A 19,058-nucleotide genomic window follows, 5' to 3' on the forward strand; every position below is an offset into this window, starting at 1 on the left:
TGGAATACAAGTATCTCAATGGCTATGGCTCGTAGGGCAAAGTCCTTAGCTTTAGACCAAGAGGAAGGGTCATTTAAAGAACAATTTCGAAGAATACATGACTATGCATATGAAATTTTGAGATGTGTAAGACCTGTGAAATTTAATTAATTAAATAATTAATTAATTAATAAATGCGGGTAGTGGGAGCCTTTATGACATTTAATATTGATTGATATGACGTGGAAAAAGTATTAGCTCAAATGGTTGAGAGTACTTAATTATGTGAGAGGTTTTAGGTTCAAGTCCTATGTATGCTATTTATGTGCTATTTAATTTATTATTATTTTAAATATGTGCTGGATCATGATGAGTGATAATATAATCATAGAATTATATAAATTATCAAGAAATATGAATTGGTTGAGTGGTTATGCATTGATTTGACATTTGGCATGGTATGGGTTTGAACCTCGGTGAACCCAAATTAAACTTTCTTTTTGCCAAAATTTCCTTTGGCATGAAGGTGAAAGGGCAAGGAAACCCTTGCAGCCAAGGGGGTTGGAAAACCATCATAGAATTGCCTATGAATGACAATTAAACTCAAGTTTAATGGTATTTTCGTTTTATACCATTTACCTCTCATTAAGACCACAATTAGTGACCAATTAAGAGAAAGAAAGAGTGGTTTAGGGACTATTATTGTTGCATAGCCATAGGTATACGAAAAATTGAGAGTGTAAGGTGAGGATTGAGGGAAGCAAGGAGCTGCATTGAGATAAAGTCAAAGGAACATCATTGTGATCAAGAGGGAACTCACAACGAGTCCAAAAATAAGCTAAGGAAACCAGGTTAGGAGAGCTAGACTACGCTAATTTTACGTGTTTTTATTAAATGCATGAACTGTATGATAAATTGTATGCATAATTCCTGCCTATTTCATATGATTTTCATGTTTATGGAGTTTTCCAGAAATCGCCTGGCGGGTGATGAACCACCGCCAGGCGACTCATCTTTTTATGGGCATTTTGGGGTTCCAGAGATGGAACCGCCTGGCGGCACGAGCTTGCCCGCTAGGCGACGCGTGACAGACCAACCGAGTTGCTAGGTTTTGCTTGAACTGCCTGGCGGTGATGAACAGCCGCTAGGCGACGCGAACCAAATTTTGGTTCGATTTTGGTGTTCTGAGTGTTGTGGGATGACTCTAATTGGAGGGAAAGCCAATTTTAATGGTTAAGGGGTGATAGGATGTCAAACTTCATTGAAATTCATTTAATTGATGGCTAAATTGGATGAAACAGTAGGAATATTATCTTAGGGTTAGTGAATTAGGAATTTCTATAGTGGCAGCAATCTAAGGGAAAATGTGAATAAATTCGTGAATGGGAAGTGTTAGGGACGAACCATAATCCTAATTACTGGGATCGTATCCTATGGAGTCTTAAATGGATGGAAATCAGAGTTGTTGTGAAGGGGGTAAGGTACGCAGGTGCAGGAACCGCTTGAGGGCTGCACCCAATTGGCCGCCACGTGCCATACCAGAGCTGTGTGGTGTTCTGATTCACGAAAAACGCTATTTTTCTTATTTTCACAGAACAGGAACCGCCTGGCACTGGGTTTGTACCGCCAGGCGCCAGGCTCCTTATTTTGGGCGCTAGGCACCACTATTTTTCTAATTCGTGCAGTTTTTGTAAAACTGCATTTCTCGGTTCGTTAACCGTCTGATTTAGGTGAAATTTTGACAGGTGGTCCATCACATGTGGTGCTTCACTTCAAACGGTGGAGATTTGATTTGGTGGTCAGTAGCTAGAGATATACGTTACTCAATATTGCTGATTTTGGAGTCTTTAAAATGCATGAATAACCTCTTGATAATTCTTAGTAACTTCTAACGAAGCATGATTGGGTTGTGTGGTAAGTCTCTATCAATTTGAATGTTCCTTTGGGTTAGTCACATGTGGAGAATTGGTTATTGGTGAAGGCATGTGTGTCAATATTAATTGCATTGATGCATATGATATATGGTGATACTTGTGAACGCGTATAATGAAGCCATCTAATTGAGATTATGCATGTGAGACATGTTGATTTCTGGAAGCCTCTATTCGTTATTGTGGATATGCTTATTTATAAAAGTAGGATTGATTTTTACCTTGTTATGGGTGCTTAAAAACAAATATTGCGTAAGTACTGGTGTAGTGCCTGGCAGTGGTGTTTAACCGCCAGGCGATAGCTACAAAACCACTAGAGTATTCAAGTGTGTGGCGCGCGCTTGGCGGTAAGGGTTGTCCCGTCAGGCGATACTTGTTGAAACAATAGCATTAGAGGCGCTTGGCGTGTGGCGGCACGTATCCCCCGATAGGCGGTCTGGACGCGACAATGCTTGGCGGTACGTGTTCCCTGCCAGGCGATTCTACTGCAGCAGTATTGATGTTTCACTCTGGACGTGCGTGATCTACAAGGCTATAATGATGCTTCGAAGGTGGGTTGTTGGTGTTCCATGAGTTGAGCTCGGAACGTATCCCTTGAGTTAAGCTCGGGATAAGGGTTAAACACGTGGCATTCCTCGAGTTGAGCTCAAAATGGCATCCCTCGAGTTGAGCTCAGGATGGCGGATGAATACGAGGAACCTTTGAGTTGAGCTCAGGTTGGCGAGTGTTGCCGATGTGAGTGTGCTAGTTGTGGCCAGTTCAGATGGGTCCAGATAGATTACCCTCCTCAGTAGTTAGCTGACGAGTTTGGTAGTCTTGGGACGTTGCAAACTATGTTTGTATTTGGGAACTCCACCTAGCGTTATGGTGTATGATCCGTAGCATGGTTTCCCGTATGTGCTCTATCGGTTGTGGCCGATAGGTATGGCAACAAGACATCTTGAGGTACTCACTAGAAGACGTAGAACACGATTAACATGGTAGCGGTCAAGTGGCTTGAAATTAAAGGAGGGAATTCCTTTGGTATATTTGTATTGACATATAAATGCTTTATTTATATGATTGATGTTTTTATGATTAGCTCACCCTATCTGTCTATGTTTGGCGATGATCGTGTGCGCGGTACACGTGAGAAAATGATGTTGCATGTGGATCTGGTGAGGCATAGAGCCAAAGCGAGGCTAGACTGGGATAAAGAGTTTTCTCAAAGTTTTATTGTTTTATGATTTGGAATAATTTTGTAAACACTTTGCGATACTTATGATTTAATCAAGTTTATGATTTGGATTTAGTTTATTTGACTATGTAATGAAGTTTTAAATTTTCTCGCGTTTTGGGAAATGAGATTTAATAAATGACGTTGACGTATTATTTCTATTTTATTTTATTTAAAACCGTAATATCCGGATGGGATGTTACAAGATGCAATCCTGGTAGCATAGTGAAAGTGAAAGTGGATATGTAAGGCAAATCAGTATTTAGTATGTTTTACACATGTTTCAAGGCATGCAAAGATGCTTTTGTGGTTTGTTGCCCCTTTATAGGGTTAGATGGTTGCTTCTTGAAAGGGAAATATGAGGCATAGTTGCTAACTACGGTTGTGAGGGGTGCTAACGACTAGATGCTCCCTCTAGCATATGCCATTGTGGAAGTAGAGAACAAAGAGACTTAGAAATGGTTTTTGGAAATCCTAGTGGATGATCTAGGCGGACTTGAAGTATGTGGGGCATGTACATTTATGTTCGATCAACAAAATGTATTAATGTTCCATGTAATATTTTTTTCATATTCAGTGTTTATCACAATGTTTAGTACTGATTTGCTAATAATTTTCCTTTGTAAACATGGTTTGTTGCATGCGATCCATGAATTATTACCTAGTGCAGAGCAACGATTTTGTATGAGACATTTGTACTCCAATTTCAGAAAACGGTTTGTTGGTCAAAACTTGAAGAACTTAATGTGGAAGGCAACAACTATGATACACCCTATGGCATGGGAAAGGGTAATGAGAGATTAAAAAAGGAGAATGAGGATTCTTTCAAGTATCTTATTGCTATACCACCTAGGTTTGTATTAATATCACATTTGTTTATAATGTTATATATCAAAATTGGCTAATCCTAATTAATCTCTATGAATACGCAGATTTTGGTCCAGATCAAGATTCATAATGAATGCAGTGAATGACACAGTAGTAAACAACATGACAAAGACATTTAATAATGTCCTTGTCGATGCTAGAAGCAAGCATGTTCTCTGAATGTTGGAAGATATACGAATATACATGATGAAGAGGTGGCAATCTAAAAGAGAGAAGGTAAAAAAAATCGAAGGGTTGATTTGTGCTAAAATAAAAGCAAACTTCAAGAAGAATCCAAAAAAACTAGATATTGGATCCGAAGGTATGAATTATTTATATTGACTTTTTTTATTATATCATTTATTTAAAATTATAATGTGCTTATGTATGTATATGAATGATTATGTAGTTGTGCAGGGAGGGAAAGTATTTGAAGTTGCACACCTTTCAGTGGTAGGGGACAATTTTGTTGTCAACCTGGACACCTAAGATTGCAGTTGCAAAAAGTGGATGATAATTGGCATCCCATGCTGCCATCAGGTTTTTGAACTTGAATGCAGAAGATTATATCCCTCTATGTTTAAAAAAATTGAGTTATGAAGAGATGTACAACTTCATTATCTTCCCTATCAATGGACAACACTTGTGGCCCAATACTGCGTTAGGACTCCAGCAAGTGTATCAGGTCGCACAAGTAGTAATTGGTAAGACCGAGATACGTTTCCCAAGAGACTTGTGTATACTAAAATAATTGTGTAATTAATGACTAATTTAAAGTAAAGAATGAATTCATATTTTGAGTTTCATGTAAGAAATTAAATTTTGCATTAATGATTAAAATTGAACTTTGGAAGTTAGAGGCACTTAGTGAATGGAAGAGATTAGAAATGATATGAATTGATATTGCCGAAGTTAGAATTCACCAACTATGCTTTCATGCAACTACAATTTTACATCCTCTACATTAATATGCTAATGTCAACCCACAAATTTACTCAAACCCTAATTCCTTAATGGATTGAGCCTAAATTTCCTTATTAAAAGTCAATTCCCTGAACTCCTAATGAGTAAGTTTGCTTTATACACTAGGGTTTAAGACAACCAATGGGTCAAGCCCCATTCCTAGGTACAAGCTCCATTGAGTCAAGGTTTCAAAAGATATTTCCACACCCAATGAACCAAATATCATGCAATGGATGGCCAAATTAATGCAAGCATTAAGTGAAGAAACAAAAAGACTAGCATTCAATGAAAGAGGCATTTCTATATTCAAAGCATTGAAATTACATAAAAGTGCAGTGGTTACATCTAACCGCAACAAAAATAGGTTTAGCTCTCCCTTGTTATGGAGATCTGAAGCTTACAAATGGAAGAGAAAGAGATACAAAGAGGAAGAAGGAGTCATTCCCACAAGCCCTAGCACACCTCCTATCTCTCCAAAACGAGTTTGCTCGCACCTCCCACTACCAAAGATGATTTCCCCTCGAGAATCCAGAAGAAATTGGTTTAATTTTGCCACATCAGCATAGGTGTCGCTTAGCGTCGTCCCCGCACCGCTCAACTTCCAAAAAATGCAAGCTTATCAACACTCAGCATTGGCTTCTAGCGCTCAGAGCCCAAAAATGCGAACCAAATGGGGCTGAGCGCTAGCACTGAGTGTCCAGAAATATGAATCAATTGGCGCTCAACGTTGGAAAATGCGAGAAGAATGGTGCTCAGCCTTGATTTCTGGCGCTTAGCCTTGAACTGCTATGTTCATGTCTTTAATTTTGGCTTTTTTTTTCTTCTTCTCTGGTCGAAAACTTCTTTGGCTTCAGACAAAAGCTTCCTATCATTAAATTGGTCACAAAAATGGAGATTTGTACTATAATTAGATTTATATACCTTATATTGTATTTATTCACAAAAGTAAAGTACAAGTGAGGATTAAGTGGGTAAAAAGCTCAATAGGAGTTGATTTTGTTAGCAAAAGATAGCCAAGATAATGGTAAAAATCTACATTATCACACTATTTTCCCAGATGTCATGCTTCCACGAAAAAGGACTATGCATGGTAGACCCAAGAAAAGGAGAAGGCTGGAACAATGGGAGTTAAAGGAAGATGACACTCAGTTAAGAAAAGGTGGGGATAGAAAAAGATATAGAGTTTGTCGTGAACTGGGGCACAATAGAAAACATTGCCCACAAGTGCCTCCACATGTGCAGTCTTCACAACCAACTGATGCTCCTCTGTAAGACCCGTGAAAATTAATTAATTAAATAATTAATTAATTAATAAATGCGGGTAGGAAGAGCCTTTATGGCATTAAATATTGTTTGATGTGACGTGGAAAAGTACTAGCTGGTTGAGAGTACTTGATTGTGTGAGAGGACTTGGGTTTGAGTCCTATGTATGCATGTTGTGTGTTATTTGATTTATTAGTATTTTTGATAATATAATTGTGACTAGTGAGTGATATTATAATCATAGGATTATAATAGTTATCACCAAATATGAATTGGCATAATGGTTGTGTGTTGGCCATATGAATGGAGGGTCACGGGTTCAAACCTTGATGGACATAAGGTAGACTTTATTTTTGCTAAATTTAGTTTGGAGTGAATGTGAAAAGGTAGAGGGAACCCTAGCAGCAGGGGCATAAAATTGGGTTGTGAATGGGGAGTTTGGGTGCACAAAAGGTGAATTGGAAGGAGGCTTGAGGAGAAGCATTCTTTCCTCCCAATTTTTGATCAATAATTCCAGGTTAGGGGAGTTGTCCATTTTTGCATAAAAATTATGGTTGTGGTTCTGGGTTTGTTTTATTCTCATATTGATTCTATATGGTATGAATTCTATATGATAGGCACTGTGATTGAGAATTGTGGAATTGATAATGTGCATTTGTGGTAATGGAATACGAAGTGAATGAGGGTTTTGGTATGGAATTGGGTAGAGATGATTCAATCTCGAGTTGGAGTAATATGAATGAATGAAATAACATGTTTGATGTTTGCTAGCCATTGTTTTATGCTGGGTAATGATTGAATGCTGTTTTGGTATGATTTTGGACTGGTTTGGCATTGTTTTGGGTGAATTGTATGCGTGAACAGAGAGGGAACTCTGCAAGTCTCGCCCAGGCGAGTCCATCTCGTCTAAGCGAGAGTTGCAGAACCTTGTTTCTGGTGCTGATTCATGCTTCTCGCTTGGGCGACTTGTTTTGGGGTTGAGCGACTGATGCTCTCGCTTAGGCGAAAGAGGCTCCCCTAAGCGAGGTCGCGATGAAGCTTGCACGTGTTGAGTGCGACTTCTCATCCAAGCGAGGGGTTTTTGAGATGTTGAGCGACTGATACTCTCACTTAGGTGAGAATGGCTCGCCTAAGCAAGGTCTCGATGAGGCATTGGTACTATTTATGTTGAATTCTCGTTTAGGCGAGAAGTTTTGAGTAGTTGAGCGAATAGGGTCTCGCTCAAGCGAGTGGGGTTCGCCTAAGCGAGACAAGAGGATGTAGTCATTGTTTCATGCTCGCTCAGGCGAGTTGGGCTAGCTCAAGCGAGGCTGATGGACTAGCCTAGGCGTAGACCCTTGGCTTAGGCGAGAATGTTGTGAACCTATGCTTGTGTGTGCACTGTTTGAGCTATTTTGGTTGACGTTCCTTAAGTTGTGGGAAGTATTTACATGTTCTGGGGTGTTTGGGCTTGAAGGACTAAGTCCATAGGATTTTGGGATGTGCTTGGATTGAGTCGCGAACGAGGAGTTCGTGATGGGTGGACCATATGCGGAACGTGAACAGTTTAGTTCACCGGAGGTACCCTTGTTGGGATGAATGAGCGAGGGAGTTCATTTCATGCTCAACTTGGGAATGCTATGAGCAAGGGAGTTCATAGTAGGAAAGGCGAGTATGCGTGTCCGGGTCCGAGTGAGGAGTTCGGATGAACGAGTGTGAGAGTCCGTGAAGCAGGACTACAAGCGGAATAGGCTTGTAGGTTGGACCACGAGCGAGGAGGGTCGTGGAAGCACATGAAATCCCAAAATTAGAGTACATGCATGAACTCGTATTGGTTATGAGTGGGGGAAAGTGGGTGATGTTGTAAATAAATATATATAATTTTGAATTGACTGGGGGTTTATTCATATTTATTTATGTGTATGTGCATAGCTCACCCTATCTGTGTGTGTATGGCGATGATCGTGTAATTTGTTATCCGGGAGCAGATGATGTTTCAGATGATGTGTATGTACTTTCATGGTTGTTACTTTGTAAGATGGATCAGTTAGGATTAGCCATTTTGGATCATTTGGATCATAAACTATTTCATTTTGTAAGTTGGATCAGGATTATGGTGAACTTGAACAACTTGTTTCATTTGAAATGTTAACTAAGTTACTTCTCAATTATAATTTTATTATTATTAATTTTACTATTCACAACATTTTACTATTTACAATGTGATCTGGTCTTAATAAATCAGACCTTGGATTTTATCTCTTTTCGGAACATTATTAAACATGACAAATTTATCCAGTATAAGACAGAATTCAACATAATTTTAAAATTTTGGGACCTAATTGAACATAACTAACAAAAGTAAGGACCTAGTTGAACATAACTAATAAAAGTAAGGACCTGATTGAACATAAATAACTGAATTCATTGATAATTTTGGAAAGGTTCTTACAATTGTTAGCTTCACAATTACAACACTTTTCTGTCAATTTTTCAGCATCAGGGACCACATCACCACGTTTATCAACCCAACAATACAAACCACTCTTGCTAATACAATGAACCATTTTTTAAGAGCCCTAACTACATTCTCGAGATGTTGTATCTTCATGTTTTGGTTGATGATAATAGCATCTTTTTCTTCATTAATATCTTCATACCACCATTTGAAAAATTACACCAAACACCAACTTCACTCTCACGCTGTTATTGAACAGAAAAACATCAAAACGAAAAAAAAAGTAAGAGATTCATCACATCTGACATACCTAGAAGAATAGCAATTAAATCAATCTTACCTTGTAGTTAGCACAACACCAGAACTTTCTACCCACATTTTTCGGAGTTCTTGCTGTCCTGAGAACTACAACTTCTCCACAATCACAAATGGGTCTTAACCCCAAAACCATGCGCCCCCCACCTTCAAACGAGGGAAAACTACGCTGCACACAGTTATTAGAGTATAAAGAAGAAGATTGGGTCCGAGACATAGCTGCATTCAAGCTTAACGTTCCAAACACGAGGAAGGTCAAACACGAGAAAGAACATGGCACGTACGATTTTTATAAACCTTAAGAACAAACACAAACTTTTTAAACATTCTATTTTTTTTTCCTTATTTCATTTATTTGAAAAAAATTTGTTTAAACATGTCATTAAACATAAAACATTGCCACATAGGATTACTAATGGAACACGTAGCACAAAAATGCCAACTGTACAGTGAAACGTTACCAATTTAAATGACGTTACTCAATTAGGACCTAATTGAATCGAATTCACAAAAATTATGACCTATTTGAGCACAAAATGAAAATTGGGACCAAAAAGGTATTTTAACTAATAGATAAGGAGTAATACCACTTGTTTTCTAAAAATTAGATAGTATGGTTTTAAGATTACCAAACTTCTAAAAAAATGGTTCAGCCATGATTGTAGTTCTCTTAATTATTATAATGTGTGAATTTAGTACAAGAAATATCTAATATTTTAATCTTGTAAATTTTATCTTTCCAAATATCACAAATGTTTAAATATGTTTTCCTCTAATCAATTATTGAATTTTATTTTTTAACTTTAACCAGTGTTGCTGATAAAGTTTAATTTTCATTTTTTTGTTTAAAAAATAGTTCGAATAACCTTTTAAACCGGAATGAAGTCAGTCAGATAAATTTTGGCATAAAAAAGTAAAATATTTTTTTTCTATCAGATGTTGATTTCATAGTTTCACATTTTGTGATTATTTGTAAAATAGTTGCACTATTACAAACATGTACAATATTAATGCCTGAAAATTTTTAGTAAAATTAATTTTATATTGCACATCAATAATAATTTTTCAGAACTGAGATTTTTGTAATAAAAAATATTCTTACACAATATATATATATATATATATATATATATATATATATATATATATATATATATATATATATACACACCTTGTATACTATAAGATAATTTGTATTTTTGATGTCATGAAAGTTACACCTATCGAGACTTTTTTATAATATTTCTTTTAAAGTTGTGTTGCTAAAGTTGTACATTAAATATACATAAATATAACCATATTTTTATTATGTAGTCATTATAAATGATATATTCTTAGGACAATGATATTATGACTCTTATCTTTTGACTCTCATTCTTTACTCCCCGACATGACTTACTGTGGGTCATTGATCAATGTACCACTATCTTTTCCTTTGAAAGAATCAATGTCCCACATTAAGTCACATCAGAGAGTAAAGGATGAAAGTACAAAATGACAGTCAAACAATAATTTTCTATATTTTTAGGTATTAGATTTCAAATTACAATTTTTAGTGTTTACAAATCACAAAATTCAAAACATAACCTTTTTATACATAATTTGTATCTCAATTCAATTACCATGCCACTAAGTGTTTAGGTGAGATAATTGATTCCTATGTTCTTGGTTAACAATGGATAATAATGGAAGATATACACAAAAGATTAACATGGTTCAATTAAAGTATTAACACACTTTAATCTACATCCACGAAAACAATTCACCATGAAACAAATATTACAACTCAAAGCTTCCCTCTTACTTAACTAACATTTTTTTCTATCATTACAACTATTACAACTAATAGGGAAGTCATGTTAATACTACTTCACAACTAAGCTCAAAGTGTCAAGTAGGTGAACTCTCATATGAAAAATGAAAGAAGTTATCATTAAATGTAGAATAAATAGTCTAAACCACCAAATGCTCTAAAGATAGACACATTGAAGATTTACAAACTGATCAAGAAAAAAGATTTTGAAATATCATACAGTTTAAGAACCTTAACAATATTTTTATTAAGCCAATCTTCATGTTTACAAAAATATTTGGAATGTATTTGGAATCAAAGAAACAATTTCATTTTCAAGAATGCAATAATTGATGGTGACAAAGTGTTCACTTGAATCTAACTCAAAACATGGTCATCAATAGTGTATAAAAATCCTATTACAAATGTTTCATACTTTTATTGGTGTTTGTGTCCAACCATGTGTCTATAAATTATGTCTGTTTGGTAAATTAGCTTTTTTGGTTAGGTTGTTAGAAGGCTCTTTTCTCATCCCTATATTAGTAGACTAATATGTTAACTGATGGGGTGGGGACAGGACTACATTGTTCTTTGTTACAATGGATTTAAAGTGAAATACTACCTATATATTGTGCTTGTGTTTCTGAAGATCATTTTGGAATTAGTATGGTGGGAACCTACCAAGGTAGTAGGAAAATTTTTGTAGAGACAGGTTGTTTTGGCTTTTTTTGGTTTTAGAACAAATATTGTTGCGAAGTCTTTTTGCTGATGATTTCTATAGGAACCAAAATGGTAATAAAATTGGTATATGAGGTTTCTATCTGATCTCTCCTATTTTTTTTTTCTTTTGTTATATTAATGTAATTTTGTGAGCAACCAATATGGGAAGACATTGCTCTTAGAGGTAGATTTTTTCTTTTTACTTCCTTCCTTGTATTTTTTTTTTGTATATGGGTTGGGAAAACCCTATTGCTCCTTTTAATATATTTTTTTTTTGCTGAAAAAAATATTGATGTTTAAAAATATTATAATTCAAAATATAAATTCTCGAATACATAATTCATATCTTCATTCAACTCTCATACCACCAAGTGTTTGGGTTAGGTAGTTCTTATTATCTTATGAGTAAAAAACTTGATTTCCACTTTACAATATTTTACTTCTATTTCATTTCTTTTATATGATTTTCTTCTTTGATAAACATCTTATCCTAGTACGAATGTATGCCATCCATTTTTCCTTTTCTCCTCCTTTCAACAATTACATTAAGTGTACCACCTATATCTTTATTTGAATCACTTTTGTTTACATTTTTGTGTGCCTAATTTTGTAAAGTTAGAGTTCTATCCATTGCAAGCGTCTACACAAATAGTTAAACATGTGTAGTATTAAGTTAATCCACCTTCTTTTGAAAGGAAAAAACATTAATCTTTATTTCGCAATTGCTTGGTAGAGTGATTGTTTGGTTAATTTACCCACCTTCCATATTTATTCATCATCCTCCACTTTCTAAAATTCTTGATCCTTATCCATCTCAACACCTTCTCCCACTATTTTCTTTTTCTTTTTCTTCTCTCACGTGTAAATCATATAATGTAAATTACTCAGTTTTCACTAGTGATTTAGAAACATAAAGCAGTTAAGCAAAGTATAACATCTTTATCATACATCAAGAGAACGTGAAAAATAAATAATAAACAAAAATTTATAATGATATATTTCTATAAGAACATGGTACAAATAGTTTAATGAGCGTGAATCAATTTTTGAATATTGTAAGGAAGACATAATTGAGTTCCACTAAAACACTCATTTGCATGTATTTTATTTGTAGCTTCAGTTGGGTGAGCAAAGTCAAAAAAATAATATTCATTCCGGTTTGCACAAGGCTTCCCTCCTTGGACACACGAGTCAAAAATATTTTTGAACCCTGAAAGTATAATAAAAAACAAGTATCAGTTATGATCATAGAGGAATGCAAAAAACTCGCGAACTTCTTGAGTCATTTTTTTTCAAGAGATTAATGTTAGACGTTTACCAAATTTTTCAGGGGAATTTCTTATTTTCTGGGCGAAGTTGTAATTATCCAAATTAACGAATAATGAATGTGGGAGTTGGGTTTGCAGCTCTTGTAGCTTCCCAGGAAGTTTATCTGAGTAGGGTTTCACCTTTTGATTCATATCTTCATTGCATTTTTGGGAATATGGTGTCCTTATACTAACTGTTGGTGTGCATCCAATTTGACCAATTCTACTTACCACAAACTTTCGAGCTCCAAGGTCATAAATTCTCTAGGGAAAAATAAAAAATGAAGGAAACACATTTTTCATATTCTTTGAGAAAAAAATAAATAGTTATGATATGTAAAATACTTATTTCAAAGCTGACATTAAAATATAACAATTACTAAATGTGAGAAATCAAAGTATAATTCTAAACATTTATTAAAAGATTACCTTGATACGTGAAGTCAGTTGCTCAAGTAGGTAATCTGCATATTTTTCTGGATTTAATTTGTTATTGGTTTCATTTGGGTACTTGAAATAATTCAACATGTAATCATTAGATCCAATTGATAAGAGGTATATGGAATTGGCTAAGTAATGCCTTAGTTTTGTTTTGCTATGTATGCTTCTTGGAAGATCGTTGTCCACACTTAAGGTGAAGTATTCAATTTGTTTATCTAAAGATAAACAATCCCCCTTCATCACAAAATAAAAATATCATGAGAAATAAATTGAAAGGGAAATTTTTATTCATCGGTTAAATATATTTTTTATCCTTGAAACCATTTTTAAAAATTATATTTCTTTATAAAATAAATATATATCTATTTTGTTCATGTATTTTATGAAAGTTATGTAAAAAATATTTCCAATAAACAACACTTAAATTGTTTATCATATGATAAATGGAGTTCCACAGTGGACTACAATATAACTTCCATGTATCCTTTGCTGGAAGGATTTTACATAGCTTTCATTAAACATAGAGATGACATATACAACTTTTAAGGCCGAAACATATCTTTTTAAAAATATTTTGAAGACAAAAAAATATATTGAATCCTTTTATTTTTTATTTTGAATCTTACTGATCTGGTTGAATTCAATATTCCACATGAGCCTGATGCATAGTTAAGTCCAGTGACTACTTCATGTCTTTGAGACTTGGGCACACCCAAGTATGGAGGCGGCATTGGCAAACCCAATCTAATGGCTACAAAAGACAATACATGCATAAAATTCATGGTAATATTATTTTTCATGTTTACATGGAAACACAAAACCTCAAATAAATAGAGACAAAGACAATGTTCCAAAAGAAAGGTGGAAAAGTTACCAATAATATCAGCAATTGTTTTGCCATTGCTAAACCTTCCTGTGGAACAATTATTGAAGTCAATCCCATAGGGAAATTTATTTGCCTTGGCAAGTGTCTTGAGATTGTTGTTGTTTCCGGCGTCTACGGTTGAATCACCGAAAACGTAAAGAGCTGGAACAATCTTCTTTCTAGAATGCGAGGCATCAGCCAAGAATGTAAATTGCTGGATTATGAGTATGGAAATAACCCAGAGCTTTCTTAAGCTTATTTCCATTTTGTTTTCTTTTGGAGTAATTCAAGAATCCAAATAATTTCTTAAATAATAGTTTATATGGTAAGCATTACTATTTGATAATGAAAAGTACAACTCAAATGTGTGTAGTTATCTCTCAGCATGCTTCATTGTCTAACTCTTGTTTTGTGCCCTAAATAGATTTTTGTTATTCTTTTTCAAATTTGGTAAAGGCTAGCCAATTCTTCTTTAATTTTCCTTTTTCATCTCTCTTCAGTTCCATCCCTCTCTTTTTTTTCTTAATTTTAAAAGTTATATTTCTCATTTTTCTTTTGTATAAATATATCTCCTATTAGTTAGAAGGTAGCTAGATATAGAATAATTCGATTCAATCAAATACATCTATAGTGTTTTTTTCATTTTAAAATTTGTCCATTTTAAATTATTGTTTTATCTAATAACAATTAATATTAAGTGAAATATGTCTTTAGTTAATCATTATTTTCTTAAATTTATTTTCTCCTAATATTTTTCTATGCACCTTTTTTTTAAATAAAAACTAACTTTTTATATATATTTTTTATCAGCAGACAAAACTGTATTTACAAATTAAGTACTTGGGGTACCAAATCCTTATACGTGATATTTACAATAGGTATTATAATAGTATGTCCTTTAATTACATTTCCATATCAATTCTACAATGAGTATAATATATTTCAAACAATTTGGATACAAGTGAGAAATTTATGTTTTAGTTATTTTGCTAAACAATATGCCTAATATGCTTTAAATATTGTATATAATTTATATTACAAAAGACTAGTCAACTTTGTACTATGTCAAAGAGTGCATTATAATCTCCATAAGATTATCCCAAAATTTCACAAGACAACACTTATGCAACACATATTAAAGTATTTTATTCATTTGCTTTCCTACATTTGGGGTACTTTATGGTGTACAATTTTCTTAGTTTTTGTATGGTGTTCTCCACAATACATTAAGTTACTCAGCATAAGATTTTTTATAATTGAAATTATCATGTTTTTCTTATGTTTATTTTTTATTTGTTATTGGTATTTTTGTTATTATATTTTTAAATAATTAAGGGTCTATTAAATAATTTTAGAGAAGATAAGTAATTTATTTTTTTATTAGATAATTAAGATTTTATTAGATAATTTTATAAAAGATAAGTATTTTATCTTTTATTAGATAATTAAGGTTTTATTTAATAAATTGGAATATATAAGTATTTGATTTATATTGTAGATAAGTGGAAATTACAGAGATTAAGAAGTTATCAATATAATCAATTATCAATAGAGTTGGTTACTTCAATTACAAATTTAAGTACAAATTCCAAGCTCAGTCAGGTTTTGAAAGTTCTTAAATAGAAGGCTCAACGGAGTTAAAAATAAACCACTCTTTTTGGGGACCTCCCCTTTTGGGAGAGAGGGAGAGAGAGAGAGAGGAAACTTGATCTTTTGGAGGTAGAGGCACCTTCTAAAGGCTAGAAGCGTTCATCATTATTTTCTTTTTCTAGTGTTCAAATGTATACCTTTATTCATGGGATTGGACGTAATGTATCTTAACTCTTTGTGATTTATGTTAATTAACATTTTTTTTCATTATTCTTGTGTTATATTACCATTCTTAACTACATGAATTGAATGTTTGCATATTTATGGGTATCTAATCATTGGACACGATGTTAAAACCTAGAATAAACAACTAACTGATTATGCATCAAGACATAGAGTACATCATTGGTCATTCCTAAGATTCGAATTTAAAGCTAAATGCAAAATTTTAATAAGAAAAGGTCTAAGACATTATGATTTTTACTATTAAGTTTAGACTTGTTTCTAACACATTAGGACTTGTTAGATAGTGGTGGGAATGCTAGAGTAGGATTTAGATGTATATTATTTATGTTTTTACATGAATTAGATCATGAAACCCAACCCTGGTGAAGTCTCTACCATATATTTTAATTTCATAAATTTAATTTGCTTTCTATAATTTTGAATAATTTTATAAACAAAAAATTAATATTTTTCATTACTTTATAGTTATTGGCCTTAATTAGTAAATAAACATATTTTTTTCTAAATAACATGACTCTCTTGGGAAAACGATATCTCGACTTATCCACTTTATTATATGTACGATTTGGTACACTTGTCAATTTTTGTAACAAGTTTTGGACACCATTCTCGGGGATTAGCGTTTTGTTTAGTCAAGCGTGTTTTATTTCACAAGTTTGACTTAAATTGTTTATATATTTATCTTTCTATTTTTATGTATAATTTAATTTTTATATAAATTAATTGTTACTATTAATTTGTACCTTCTAGTGTTCCCTTGTTTTGTATAGGTGTGCGAGAGAAATAACATACCAAAAGCACCAACCAAGCCTAATAATTAAGGGCGTCAAGCTAAAAGACTTTAAGTAAGCGCTTATTGTCAGACAACCCAATGTTTTCTAAGTTTTTAAGTTTTTTCTAAGTTTTTTTTATTTAAATTTTATTTTTCTTTATTATTTTCTTGTTTGGTAGTATTTTAATTTGTGTCTGGAAATGCTTAATTATTAAATTGTTTCTGAACTTGTTCTAATCATGTCTTCAAATTTTATGAATTGAATGTTTGGATGGTCAAATGAGTTTAAACTATCCATATTTTAAAAACTATAGCCATAACTATCAACATTTTCTATCGTATTGCTTAAAACAAATAAACAACATTTTTGTTGTTCTCTCTACTTTTAAGGCACATAAAACTCTCTATACAACAACAATAAAAAATTGTAGCTTATATGAAAGATGTGCTAAAAAGGTTAAAAAAATGAAAAAGAAACTTTAGAAAAAGGTTTTCATAAAGATAATGATTTTTATAAAATATCTATTTATAATTGAACTTTTTATGAATAAAATAATCAAGTTCATCTTTAGAACCACCTTTACTTTTAAACTATTTCTTAAGTCCTTATAATATATATATATATATATATATATATATATATATATATATATATATATATATATATATATAAAGACATGTAGAGTTACTATTGGTTTTTGAATGGATCCATTTATTTACTTTAGAAGTTAAGCTTATGTCAGTTTAAGCTAATTGTTTAAATCAGTTGATTTGCAAAGATGGATTTATAATTACATTCATGTTCCTTTTCAAAAAAAATACACTAACGTAAAAGCACATATTTATAAAAATAGTTTAAAATTGTATCCCCTCGCTACATAGAAGATTTAGGTGGATGAAAGTACACTTTACAATTTTATCCGTGTGCCATTTTCCTATATTAATACCATTATAACTTTATTTACCATATATAATTAATACTATTGTAATAATACAATATCTTTATAAATTATTATATATTATTATTATTACTAATTATTGTTATTATTTATTTAATAATAATAATAATGTATATAATATAATAATAATTTATAATATATATATAACAATTGATAATAATAAATATTTATTATAGGTAATAATTAATAATAATAAAAATATTATTAAAATTTAATATTTTTAACTTATTTAAAAATTCTTTAATTTTATTTTTATTAGAAGGGTAGTTAGGTAATTTTCAAATTTTATCTATTGTAATTTTTTTATCTATCACATCATTCAAATCATTCACTAACTCTCACAAAATTCATCTTCAAATTCATCCTCACACTCTTCCTCAAATCCATTCATTCAAAAGAACACAACCTAAAAGAAGAAAGAGAAGATATGCTATTTAAATTTTATTATGTGAATTTGGGTGGAAAGGGTAGGAAAGAAAAAAGGAGTGAAAGGGGGAGAGGGCCCCCTTGACTCAGGCGGGAAGAATAGATGATTTTGTGCCATGTATGAGACTTTTACCCATTTACCCCTTATACATATGTTGACATAATAATTCTCATAATTAATGTGCTTGTGAGCATAAATGTGGGAGAAACATTGGGTATACCTTAACACATAATTGATTATGGGTGATAACATAATGATTATGTAACGAGACATACTTAACATGATTAATGTTTGTTTTATAAAACAAAAATGTATTCTATTTGATTTGATTTTGGTCAAGGCCAAAAAACATAGTGTGTTTTTATTTTGCACTTGTGGTTCTATTTATATAAAACATAATTATATGAACATATTTATCACTCTTTTTACAAAGCTTTTTAAATATAGCGTGAACTTATGCCTCAAATGATAACATCATATATTATCATATATTAGTGTTTTCACCTTTAGAATATTATAAGCAACTTAAATTTAATACCATATATATATATATATATATATATATATATATATATATATATATATATATATATATATATTTATTTATTTATTTATTTATTTATTTTAAAAACTAACCTTAATATATATCTTATAACATTTTAGTCAATAATTAAATTAAACATTTAATTATTTTTTCTCATTTATACTTATCACAAAAATCAAATCACATAGATAACTTTCACTCACTTTTCATTCATTTTTCCTATATCCAAACAATCTTTTCCCCCCTTCCTTCCTTTCTTTGCCTCTCAACCCACCCCATCCAAAGATATATGTAAAGAATAGACAAGGTAAAAATATCTTTTTGGTCTTAATTTTCATTTTGTGCTCAAATAGGTCCTATTTTTTGTCAATTTGATTCAATTAGGTCCTAATTGGGTAACAGCGTTTAAAATGGTAATGTTTCA

At 32.4% G+C, this 19,058-nt stretch overlaps 1 protein-coding gene across 1 annotated transcript; it reads right to left on the minus strand.

Moving 5' to 3' along the window:
• Positions 1–12,508: 12,508 nt before the first annotated feature.
• On the minus strand, positions 12,509–14,361 carry LOC114170335 (GDSL esterase/lipase At1g71691-like). Its single transcript, XM_028055814.1, has 5 exons — positions 14,106–14,361; positions 13,858–13,982; positions 13,220–13,465; positions 12,802–13,054; positions 12,509–12,693 (listed from the first exon to the last, which is right to left on the minus strand). Exons 1-5 carry the CDS (start codon positions 14,359–14,361, stop codon positions 12,509–12,511), a joined length of 1,065 nt encoding a protein of 354 aa, XP_027911615.1.
• Positions 14,362–19,058: the final 4,697 nt, after the last annotated feature.

The sequence above is a fragment of the Vigna unguiculata genome, chromosome 11 (genome assembly GCF_004118075.2).
Source record: "Vigna unguiculata cultivar IT97K-499-35 chromosome 11, ASM411807v1, whole genome shotgun sequence".
In the NCBI taxonomy this organism is placed as follows: domain Eukaryota; kingdom Viridiplantae; phylum Streptophyta; class Magnoliopsida; order Fabales; family Fabaceae; genus Vigna; species Vigna unguiculata.